The sequence below is a fragment of the Lepidochelys kempii genome, chromosome 5 (assembly GCF_965140285.1).
Source record: "Lepidochelys kempii isolate rLepKem1 chromosome 5, rLepKem1.hap1, whole genome shotgun sequence".
In the NCBI taxonomy this organism is placed as follows: Eukaryota; Metazoa; Chordata; order Testudines; family Cheloniidae; genus Lepidochelys; species Lepidochelys kempii.
Genome location: NC_136384.1, coordinates 1,210,327 through 1,222,745, shown reverse-complemented (window position 1 = coordinate 1,222,745; position 12,419 = coordinate 1,210,327). Strand labels below are relative to the sequence as shown.

Below are 12,419 nucleotides of genomic sequence, written 5' to 3'. Positions count from 1 at the left end.
GCTCCCCTGTTCTGGGAAGGGGGCTCAGCCACGGCACGGCTCTGTGCTGTCCTGGGAGGAGCCCCCGGCCCGGGTCCCTCTGTCGCTCACCCTCTGCTGAGAGGTGGGTGGGGGAATGATGCTCCGCGCTGCCGTGGGGCTACCCTAGGCCTTGAGCGACTGGGCTCTGCCTGGGCTGTGAGCCGCTGGGGCACGGCTTCCCTGGGTGCTGGTGAGGGCTGCGTATGGGTGCGCTGAAGGGAATGGGTGCAGGGGTCCCCGACACACGGGCTCCCAAGAGAAGGTGAGACGGGAACATTTTAAGTGTTTATTGGTGAGCTTTACAGAGGTGGGGTGGGGGAAACAGCTTCCCCCTGGCTGCTGCTGCCCATCACCATTGCAGCTGGGTGCCTTCCCATCAAATCTAGAGCGACAGCACGGTCCTTAGGGGGCTTCACGGAGCCTCTGGCATCCTTCCCCTTTGGGGATAAAATCGGGGTTGGGGGATGCAGTGGGGGGCGGGGGGTTCGGACGGGGAAAGCCTTGTCGAAGAGGGAGGTGTTGCAGAGTTCCTCGGAGAGGCTCTGACTCCGGATTCACCTGATCTCCAGAAGCTCATGCCACCGCCGGTCCCCTCGCCCGGGCATGCCGGGTCCCGGCTCAGACACTGTGCCCTGGACTCTGCGGTCTGCACTGCCCCAGAGGAGCGCAGCTGCCGGGGGGCCAGAGAGCGACAATCTGGCTCTGGCGGAGCGGGGGCTTGATCCGGTGATTGCTCTGACGGTTAGGCCTGGGCAGGACCTGGGGGCCGCTGGATGGAGTGGAGCATGGGTCTGACGGGCTCATGGGAGCCCAGACCCTGGGGCGGGCGGTAGCGTGGGGGTGCATGGGTCACTGGGCTCCCAGGAGGGCAGGAGCACCGGGAGCAGAGGGGAGCAGGTCACCAGGTGCAGGGTCCTGGGTCTGGGCCCTCAGCCGCTCTCACTGGGGATCGAGGCAGGTGTAGGTCGTGTTCCCCACCAGGAAAGTGGGAGGGGCAGAGCCGTGGACCCACTGCAAGGTGAGGGCACTCTGCTCACAGATCCAGCAGCAGGGGTCTGTGCACGACCCGCCCGACAGCCCAGGGCCCGACAGCCTCCCACAAGCCAGGTAGGAGGCGGTGGAGCGCGTCACTGGGAAGAGCCTGGGCGGAGAGAGCAGAAAAGGCAGCGTCAGGACGTCTCCTGGGTCCTCCTTCATGGAGATCCCTGGGGGCAGCACCCAACCCTCCACCCCACAGGGGCTCGGACAGAGCCGCCCCACAACCCCCCCTCTCCACCACCCCGCGTGTGCCCTGCTCCCCAGCTCCGCCCCACAAACCCACGGCTCCCCCGCTCCCTCTGTCCTGCCCCCCAGCTCCACCCCGCAAACCCCCCACTCGCCCCCCATGTGCCCTGCCCCCCAGCCCCGTCCCGCAACCTTCTGCTCTCCCACCCCCCGTGTGCCCTGCCCCCCAGCTCTGCCCCGCAAACGCCCCACTCCCCCGCCCCCTGTGTGCCCTGCCCCCCAGCTCCGCCCCGCAAACCCCCCGCTCCCCCGCCCCCCGTGTGCCCTGCCCCCAGCTCTGCCCCGCAAATGCCCCACTCCCCCGCCCCCCGTGTGCCCTGCCCCCCAGCTCCGCCCCACAGGCGTGGACTTCGCCCGGGATGTCCCTAATATGGGGATGGTGCTCCAGACTAACAGGACTGTCCTGTCATCAGGGCCAGCGGCTCTCATTGATTGTCTCTCCGGGTACCGTAAGGAGGCAATGGTCTGTCTGGGCTGGGTTTGCCGGGTGCCTTCTCACAGATCCATGGCTTTCGATCATAGCACGAGTCCCTGTTTATGACGCCATTTCTTATTGCTCCACACGGCATATAACCCGTGTAACGCGGGTAGCTCCAGTCTCTGGAAAGAGAAGGGGCATTGCTGAGACGGCCCGGCCCGCCCTACGCTGGCTGTCAGCTCTGCCACCTGGCGCACTAAGGCCAGGTCACCATCGATTTCAAGGCCAGAGTCGCTTCACCCAGCGACAGCCGCAGCCCAGCCAGGAGCCCCTCCTTCAGCAAAAGCGACACCCACTCGTCACGGAAACCCGGGGGATGGAGACTCCGCCGCGTGCCTGGGTGAGTTGTTCCACTGGTTAATTCCCCGCCCGGTTTTCTGCCTTATTTCCTGTCTGATTTTTGTCTCTCTTCGTCTTCCAGCCACTGGGGCTTGCTCTGCTCTCGTCTGCAGCTAGATTGAGGAGCCGCCTGCCACCAGAAATCTGCTCTGTATGTAGGTGCCCTGGGCCCAGATCCACAAAGACACGCAAGTCCCAGGCCTCGGCACCCTGCGCTGCAGAAAATCCCCCCTCGGCTGCCGCTGAGCCCTGGAGGAGCCTAAAGTCACTCAGCACCTAACCTTTGGCTGTCAAGGTTTCCTGGCCCTGGCTGCTGTGGTCACAGCTGAGCTTCTGCCTTGGAATCCTGTCCCCCCTGGGCATTCACACCTCCCCTGCTTGCTGCTGCTTCTGCCGGCTCCCTTCAGCCTCTCCTGCCCTTCTGCCCCTCTCGGTGGGCTTGGCACAAGGCTCGTCTCCCTGTCCACCCTGGTCCAGTCGTGCTGCTTCTGCCCCCAGCTCTGCGGTGACTCAGCTCTGCCTCTCCATACTCAGCTTCATGGATTCCCGGGCCAGCAGGGACCACTGTGCAAATCTAGTCTGACCCCCTGCACAGCGCGGGCTAGAGACCTGCCCCTGTACGGGGAGACTTTGGCAAACCAGTAAAGTGCCTGAAACCACTATGGCTTATTGCGAAAAGCAGCCAAGTCAGCAGGCTTAGCTTAACAAAGGTGTGTGTGATGGCGGTGGTGGAGGGGGTTGGGTGCCACAGAAAGGGCAGCTTGACCCCGCGTCCTTCCTGATAAGAATTGTGTTGAAGTTGCTGATACATGCATCTTAGAAGAGCAGGATGTGCCCCAGGAATATCTATTGGGGCCTCAAAGCTGCAAACTCTGGAAAAACCCACACCTGGTTAATCGATAATCAGAAGGAACCTCTCGCTTCAGAAGGAGTGAAATCAGGAAGGCCACTCACAACTGGAGTTGTGGCTAGCAAGAGATGTTAAGAGTAACAAGAAGGGTTTCTACAGGTATGTTAGCAACAAGGTCATCAGGGAAAGTGTGGGCACCTTACTGAATGAGGGAGGTTTCAGAGTAACAGCCGTGTTAGTCTGTATTCGCAAAAAGAAAAGGAGGACTTGTGGCACCTTAGAGACTAACCAATTGACTTGAGCATGAGCTTTCATGAGCTACATCATCCGATGAAGTGAGCTGTAGCTCACGAAAGCTCATGCTCAAATAAATTGGTTAGTCTCTAAGGTGCCACAAGTCCTCCTTTTCTTTTTGTGAATGAGGGAGGCAACCTAGTGACAGAGGATGTGGAAAAAGCTAATGTACGCAATGCTTTTTTTCCCTCTGTCTTCACGAAAAAGGTCAGCTCCCAGACTGCTGCACTAGGCAGCACAGCATGGGGAGGAGGTGACCAGCCCTCTGTGGAGAAAGAAGTGGTTCGAGACTATTTAGAAAAGCTGGACGAGCACAAGTCCATGGGGCCGGATGTGCTGCATCCGAGAGTGCTAAAGGAGTTGGCGGCTGTGATTGCAGAGCCATTGGCCATTATCTTTGAAAACTCATGGTGATCAGGGGAGGTCCTGGACAACTGGAAAAAGGCTAATGTAGTGCCCATCTTTAAAAAAGAGAAGGAGGAGGATCCTGGGAACTACAGGCCAGTCAGCCTCCCCTCAGTCCCCAGAAAAATCATGGAGCAGGTCCTCAAGGAATCAATCCTGAAGCACTTAGAGGAGAGGAAAGTGATCAGGAACAGTCAGCATGGATTCAGAAGGCCAATGGCATTTTGGGATGTATACGTAGGGGCATTGCCAGCAGATCGAGGGACGTGATCGTTCCCCTCTATTCGACATTGGTGAGGCCTCATCTGCAGTACTGTGTCCAGTTTTGGGCCCCACACTACAAGAAGGATGTGGAAAAATTGGAAAGCGTCCAGCAGAGGGCAACAAAAATGATTAGGGGACTGGAACAGATGACTTATTAGGAGAGGCTGAGGGAACTGGAATTGTTTAGTCTGCAGAAGAGAAGAGTGAGGGAAGATTTGAGAGCAGCCTTCAACTACCTGAAAGGGGGGTTCCAAAGAGGATGGCTCTAGACTGTTCTCAGTGGATAGCTGATGACAGAACAAGGAGTCATGGTCTCAAGTTGCAGTGGGGGAGGTTTAGGTTGGATATTAGGAAAAACTTTTTCACTAGGAGGGTGGTGAAACACTGGAATGCGTTACCTAGGGAGGTGGTGGAATCTCCTTCCTTAGAAGTTTTTAAGGCCCAGCTTGACAAAGCCCTGGCGGGGATGATTTAGTTGGGGATTGGTCCTGCTTTGAGCAGGGGGTTGGTCTAGATGACCTCCTGAGGTCCCTTCCAACCCTGATAGTCTATGATTCTATGATAAGTAGACAAGAATAAAGGTATAACATAAAGTACAATAATAATAAAAATCAACTATAAATAAAAGTATATAACTGCAATGTTTTCAAATTTCATACCATGAAATGCGAATATGTTTTATTATTTTGCCTTTCAAAGTGTAGGAGTGCCATTTTGGTCGGTGGGGAGGCCGAAGAACAATGTAGAAAGCGATGGAACTTTTTAAAACTTCCTAGCTCACTCGTGAGAGTGTTTGAGACTGTTCTATCGTGGGAGTGGTTACCTCTACCACTCACCGTGCAAGACCAGCTACTTACCAGACTGGTGGTGGGGTATATGTAGGGCAGCACGCATCCGTACATAATTGTAGTAGTTTACCATTCGCGATAACTCAAATTAACTTGCGTCTGTTATTATTCACGAATCAGGAAAATTATTTTTATAGATTTTTTTTTATTGTGGCCACGATTAAGAAAAGGAAGTACGATGAAGACTACATTATGTATGGTTTCACCATCATGGAAAAAAACCAGGATCGATCATCCTCAATGCGTAGTATGCCATGCAGTTCTCAGCAATGATGACTTGAGACCTAGTTGTCTTGAGCGACGCTTGACAAAGAACCACAGCACTTTGAAAGACAAACGAAAAGAGTTTTTTGCTGCTAAACTTCAAAATTTAAAACGCATGAAGCTGGACACTACTGGAGCTTTTCACCAAGTGTCGGCCAAAGTGGTAGAAGCATCTTATGCACTCTCATTGCTCATCGCTAAAGCCAAGAAAGCGCACATAATAGGAGAAACTTTTGTGAAGCCTTGCTTGTTGAAAGCAGCTGAGATTGTGCTTGGTGCCGAAAGCAAGAAAAAAAATTTGGAAATTTCGCTTTCTGACAATTCCGTGAAACGTTGCGTCGATGACATAGCGAAAGATTTAAAACTTCAAGTTGTGGAGGCAGTGAAAGCTTCTTCTTTTTTCGCAATTCAGTGCGACGATACCACTGATGTAGCACAATGCTGACAGTTGCTCGTCTACGTTTAATTCATTAATGATGGAACTGTGAAAGAAGAACTGCTTTTTTCGAAGGAATTGACGACCACATCAAAGGCCTCTGATGTTGTTATGAAAACGGTTTCCGACTTTTTTGAAGAAAATGGACTTTCATGGGAAAAACTGGTTGGTGTATGCACAGACGGTGCGTCAGCGATGCTTGGCTCTCGCTCTGGATTTGTGACATTGGTGAAAGAAAAAAATCCAGCTGTAACCACGACTCACTGCGTCATACACATACAAGCGTTGGCTGCTAAAACTCTTCCAGATGACCTACGTGACTTATTGAATTTGGCCATCAAAGTTGTAGATTTTGTGAAGAGCAGCGCTTTAAATACGAGACTTTTTGCAGCTCTTTCCGCGGACTTGGGAGTGGATCATAAAATTGTTTTGTTTCACATGGAGATACGATGGCTTTCCAAAGGGAACATGCTTTTGAGATTATTCGAACTGAAAGACGAAGTGGAAATTTTCCTCAAGCAACAGAAAAAAGAAGAATTATATCATGCGTTTACGGACCAAACGTTTCAACTTTCACTGGCATACCTCGTGGACATTTTTGAATGTTTGAACAATCTCAATTTGAAGCTGCAAGGAAACAACGCTGCAAACATTATAGCGCACCACGATGCCATCAAAGTGTTTATGGAAAAAATCAAGCTTTGGAAACGTCAAACGCAAGCTCAGATGTCTAGCTTTTCGTCTTTTCCAACATTTTCATCACTCACTGAAAATGAAGGTTTCCAAGAACTTTGTAAAGAGGATGCGAAGAACAAAAGTGTGTTTCATCTGGACTGCCTTGCTGACAAATTCATCCGCTATTTTCCAGACAACTTTTCTGGCAACCCCTTTCATAAATTAGCACATAATCCGTTCAACGTTGATGTCGATTCATTGCCAGAAGTATTGCAAGTACAAGCACTCAGAATGAAATACGATTCAAGTGCGAAAGATATTTTTGAAAACTTACACCTGGAGGAATTTTGGATGAAATATTTCCCAATTTACCTGAAAGTTGGAGAAGAAGTGCTACGTATACTTCTTCCGTTTTTGTCAATGTACCTCTGTGAAAAAAGCTTTTCAAGTTTAGTCATAATAAAAACGAAACAGAGGAATGAACTGGACGTCGAAAACAATTTGTGTTGCGCACTTTCATCTTTCAAACCTAGGATTTCCCAACTCGTGAAGAAAATGCAGCATCATCCTTCACATTGAATTTGTTTTGTTTATGTTATTTCTTGTTTTAAATTACATTTTTGTTAAACTTTTGTGCCAAGAAAAACTATTTGTGCTTATTTTTAAATTTAAATACAAAATTTTATATCAAGTTTTTGTGTTTATTTTTAATTTTAAATCACTAATTGAATTTGTTAAAAGGGGGGTTGGATGATGGTGAAGGAGAGGTGGGGGCATGAGGGTTTCTCGAAAATTAAAAAGGGGGCGTGATGCCAAAAAGTTTGGGAACGAATGGTTTAAAAAGTTAGGAAAGAAGTCTGTGTAAAAAAAGAAGCAAAGCGAAGGGGTGACTGACCCCTCGGGCATGGCTAAGGCAGAGTACAGTGCATGGATCACTGCTCGTCTTATCTGCTAGTCTGATCTGTTTTTACAATGGAGAGCAGCGGTGGCCAACCTGGGGCTCCGGAGCCACATGCGGCTCGTCAGAGGTTAATGTGCGGCTCCTTGTCTAGGCACCGACTCCGGGGCTGGAGCTACGGGCACCAACTTTCCAGTGTGCCGGGGGGGCTCACTGCTCAACCCCTGGCTCTGCCACAGGCCCTGCCCCCACTCACCCTTTCCTACCCCCTCCCCTGAGCCTGCCGTGCCCTCGCTCCTCCCTCCCCCCAGAGCCTCCTGCACCCCAGGAAACAGCTGATGGGGAGGGAGGGGAGGTGCTGATCAGCAGGGCTGCCAGTGGGTGGGAGGCACTCGGAGTGGGGGGGAGCCGATGGGGGGCTGCTGACGTGTTACTGTGGCTCTTTGGCAATGAACGTTGGTAAATTCTGGCTCCTTCTCAGGCTCAGGCTGGCCACCCCTGATTAGGGAAAGCCACAGCTCCAGCCTGCGCTGTATTAATTTAATAAAATCTATGGACCCAAAACAAACACAGGAGCTTGTCCCTGTGTCTCAGCACAAGGGTTGCAAACATCTAAAAACAAAGATATTCGGGGGCCATTTAGGGATTTGGGCAAAAATTCGGGATTGGTCCTGCTTTGGGCAGGGGGTTGGACTAGATGACCTCCTGAGGTCCCTTCCAATCCTGATATTCTATGATTCTATGAGTCTAATAATGCAACAGAAAAATTCATTCTTAAATCTCAAAGTCCTAAAAAAAGGAAAGCTTAATAGAATTTTCACACGGATTTGTTGAAAAGTGGGGAGGAAAATCAACTTCTCTCTGATCCACTGGATTACAGAATAAGGGGAATATAAATTAGCTGTTAACACGGTTCTGTGCTTTTCACTCTGGGGCATTTCTCCATGCTCTCTCTTTCTCTCTCTCTCTCTTTTTTTATTGAAACACACATGTAAAAATGTTAAATAAAGGGATGTGTCTTCACATAGGCTTGTCTTTTAAAGTGTTTATTCCTTTACAAAACTTCATATAACTTTCACTTGCTTTTGTTAAAAAGTGGGGGAAGAAGCAGCCTTCTTCTCTCTGATCCACTGACTCACAGACACTGTTTTTGCTAATGGGCTTTGCTGCAGCTTCAAATTCTCCTCACTAAAAAATGACCAATGTTAGTCTAAAACATAGGGGGGGAACTTTAAAACCTGTTTGTTACGAAGGGTTTATGGTTTTAAGCTTTATTAAAGCACCTGTGTAAAAGTGCTGCCTGGCGGGAGAGATGCTTGGGCTCTGATTTTTTAGATAAGAGTAAGGCAGTTAAAGGGGGGTACTGAGGGGAGGGGAGGGAGATGGCTCATGTTTAAAAACCTTGGGACTACAGGATTGGTTCAGGAAAATGTAATCTATGACGCAGCTGTAAAGCAGCATCTGATTGGTCCGATCCAAAGGTGGCGATAACTAGCCTGAGGGGTTGTGAGCCTTGGGAGCTCCCTCTTTCCGCAGAACAACCCAGATATCTCTTTCTGACTCAATCATGTGCTGTCTATCTTTACCCTTTGCAAAGGGGGCTTTCTTTTCCTTTTCTTGCCCTGTTCTCTGTTTTAACCTATCGTTATATGTTTCTCTTTTATTTAATGTTTTTAAATGCTCTTTTCTTAACCTACCAGACCAGTGGGGTACAGGAGTCTGGTCCTGTTGGGATCCAGGACGTGGGCGGGCGAAGCTCGTCCACTATGAAAGGATCCCCCCCCAGCCTAAGGGGGGGATCCACAGGACCTGGAAAGCCAACTAATTACGGGGGACAACTCATGAAAAACAGGGACGGGAGTGCGGTCAAAGGGTCAAACGAAGGGAACCGGACGGGGACACCGAGCAGAGAACCCCAGACAGCACCCACCGCTCCTCAAAGGCGTCAAGGGAGTCGGTGGACGCCGCCCAGAGGAACTCCGCTCGGAGGCGTGAACGGACAGAGGATCGGAAATAGGCCCCGCAGTCGCAGGAGACTCCATCGGCCAACCTCCTCACCCTGGTTTTATAGATGGCCGCTTTAGCCAGGGCCAGGAGGAGGTTGACCAGGAGGTCCCACGACTTAGTGGGGCCACGGACAGGGAGTGCGTAGATAAGGAGGTGAGGAGAAAAGTGCAACCAAAACCATAACAAAAGATTGGTGAGGAGCCGGAATAGGGGCTGCAACCTGGCGCACTCCAGATAGACGTGCGCCAGGGTTTCCCTCACGCTGCTAACCACTAGACCACCAGGGATACAGGAGTCTGGTAGAAGGGAAATACACTGGCCACTGGATGAATAGTTTTCTGTTCCCTGAGTGACCAGAGCAGGGGCTGCACTAGAGCAATCAGGAACCCGCTAGATTAATTATGGCAGGTAGATTAATCAGGACACCTGGTTTAAAAGGACCTCCCATCAGTTAGTGGAGGGGTGCAAGGAGCAGGGAGTGAGAAGGCATGCTGCTGGCGGACTGAGGAGTACAAGTGTGATCAGGCTTCAGGAGGAAGATCCTGCTGTGAGGATACAGAAGGTGCTGGGGGGAGGCCATGGGGAAGTAGCCTGGGGAATTGTAGCTGTCACGCAGCTAATCCAGGAGACATTGTAGACAGCTGCTATCCACAGGGCCCTGGGCTGGAACCCGGTGTAGAGGGCGGGCCCGGGTTCCCCCCATCCCTCCAACTCCTCATCGGACACAGGAGGAGTTGACCTGGTCTGTGAGCAACACTAGAAGGGAAGGTCTCATTTGGAAAAGGATCTGGCCTGTCCCTGACCCGCTAGGTGGATCAGCAGAGACTGTGGAGACTGGTCTCCATTTCCCCCATGCTGACCAGCGATGAGGTTAGCTGAGTGAACGGCAGGTTTGAGCCTCTAGCAGAAGCGGCCAAACTGAGGGCTGCTGTGAACATCTGAGGCGACCAAATCTGCCAAAAAGCGAGGACCCACCAAGGCAGAGGAGGAACTTTGTCACACCTTGTATTTAATATTTTAAATGCTTTTCTATTAACCTCTCTTTACTTTTTTACCATGTGCTTACTAAATACTCTTTGCTTTAGTAAATGCCCTTTTTTGGCTTGTGTGTTCTTTTTTAACCCCTCTTTATATTTTTCTCTTTTATTTAACTCTTTGTAAAGGCTCTTAAACTACCCTTATATTTAATACACCTTTTAAATTTATCTCAAAAATTTTTATTCTTTAATAACATGCCAAATTAGGCATTTAAAATCATCTCTCCTTACTAACCCTAACCAAAAGTCTATTTTCTTTAATAACCATTCTTTCCTTTTTTCCTCTTAACCGTACCAAAGCTTTCTTTTTTTAATCTTTAAGCTCTCTCACTCTATTCTTTCAACCGTTTTCTCTAAACAATCAACCAAAAGTATCAAAGCACAAGCATGCAACATTCCCCCTATTCAAACATAAAAAATAATTTAAAAAAATTCAAAATGGCTGACAGCGCCAAACTTCTACACCAACGGAAACAGGAATGTAGGGTGGGACATGAGCCCTAAAGGGGGCATGGAAACCTGTCAAAAAATGCATGGTGATGAATACTATCGAGGCGTATACTACTCAGGGGGAGTGAAATGGTGTTATCCATGTTACCTTTATTGTATGACTAAAGGGCAGCCGAACCATGCTGAGCCTGTCCTGATTGAGGGGGTCACCCTCAACTGAAAGGAGCTTGCTAAGCCAGGGGCTTGAATGCCAGAGTCCTCCCCTGTGAAAGTAAGAGGGGTGGGGACAGGTGTCCCTGCTAGGAGGTGTGAATGATACTTAAGGGTCCCAGGTACAGTTTGACCTGCCCCTCCCCACTGTTCACAGATACAGCTGAGTGCAGCGTCTTTCGTTACGTGCTCACTAGCACTGACATCACTTGTGGGGGGCAGCGTTTCTGCCCAGCATGCTTCAGCAAGGCAGTTCCCCCTCCCCAAGAGCTGACAGTCCCTGAGAGCTGGGGGAGCCTCAAGGGACGGACCTGCCGAGGTCACAGCAGAGAGGAAGGAGGCAGTGGAAGATGACAGGGTGCAGCGGAGCAGCGAGTGGCTGGCAGAGCAGCAAGCGGGTTGGCCAGAGGAACCGCGGCTGGCAGGGCAGCCAGACAGAGCAAGTGCTCAGAGGCCGGAGCAAGCCAGGTGCCTTCTCCCCCGGGTGGGAGGGGAACTCACACAGCTGCGCCTCTGAACCCTGGGTCCTCACTGACCCAGGACAACCCCTGTGAATGGGGTGTGGTGAGGGAGCAGAGGGGGGCATAGAAAGGGAACTGTTCGTTGTAGATCTCAAGAACACGAGGCGGAAGCTCTGCCCCACGCACTCTGGGCTGGGCGTCCTGCTCACAGTTTAGGTTTATGAATCCTGCTTGTGGCATTTTCCCTAATTAATGTCAGGTGACTTTTTCCTTTCATTAAAAGTTTCTTTCCTACACTCAGACTCTGTGCTTGCGAGAGGGGAAGTATTGCCGCTTGAGGTGCCCAGGGGTGGGGGTGTAATTTTCCCAGGTCACTGGGTGGGGGCTCGAGCCAGTTCTGTGTTGTATTGTTGAAAAGGGACGCCTAGATATTGAACCCGGCCCTGGTTGCTGCTGGCTCCACTTGGCAGAAGGGTTGCAAATGGAACTAATAGGGCACATGTTAGATGGATTAAAAACTGGCTCACTGGGAGGTTGCAAAATGTCTTTGTTCCCAATGAGCGGGCCCATTTCTAGTGGGGTCTCCCAAAGATCGGTTCCTGGTCCAACACTTTAATATTATCAACAATCTAGATCATGATATAAAATCTTGGCTGGTAAATATGCAGGTGACACAAAGTTTGGTGGGGTGGTGAGTAGTGAAGAAGACAGGAGATTGTCACAGTCATCTGTATTGTCTGGTTAAATGGTCACTATCCAACAAAACGTGATTTAATACAGCCAAATGCATGGCAGTGCATCTGGGAACCAAGAACACTGGTTATTTCTACAGGACATGTGTAACGTTATTGACATGAACTGTTACCGTATAGATCATTGTTGCAACCACTGTTATATATTTGCAGCAGATTTTGTACAAAGGTTGTCGTGTGAGGTGTCTATGGAAAGGTTATAATTTGCTGATTATGATGATGCTATCTGTATGGGTGTGTCATTTTTGTAGTTGAAGTTATGAATATTGGCTATGTACTTGTATCTTAATGTGTTTTCATAGAATCATGGAATATCAAGGTTGGAAGGGACCTCAGGAGGTCATCTAGTCCAACCCGCTGCTCAAAGCAGGACCAATCCCCAATTTTTGCCCCAGATCCCTAAATGGCCCCCTCAAGGATTGAACTCACAACCCTGGGTTTAGCAG

General features: G+C 50.2%; 1 protein-coding gene across 1 annotated transcript in view; it reads right to left on the bottom strand.

The window, feature by feature from the left end:
- Window positions 1–390: 390 nt before the first annotated feature.
- Window positions 391–12,419, bottom strand: part of LOC140911996 (B-cell differentiation antigen CD72) — a 41,489-nt gene continuing 29,460 nt past the window's right edge. The window contains exons 7-8 of the mRNA XM_073346150.1: window positions 1,754–1,905; window positions 391–1,162 (exon numbers count right to left, since the gene is read on the bottom strand). Coding sequence (XP_073202251.1) covers window positions 1,149–1,162; window positions 1,754–1,905 — 166 coding nt within the window. The 3' untranslated portion in view covers window positions 391–1,148. The remainder of the gene's footprint in view (window positions 1,163–1,753; window positions 1,906–12,419) is intronic.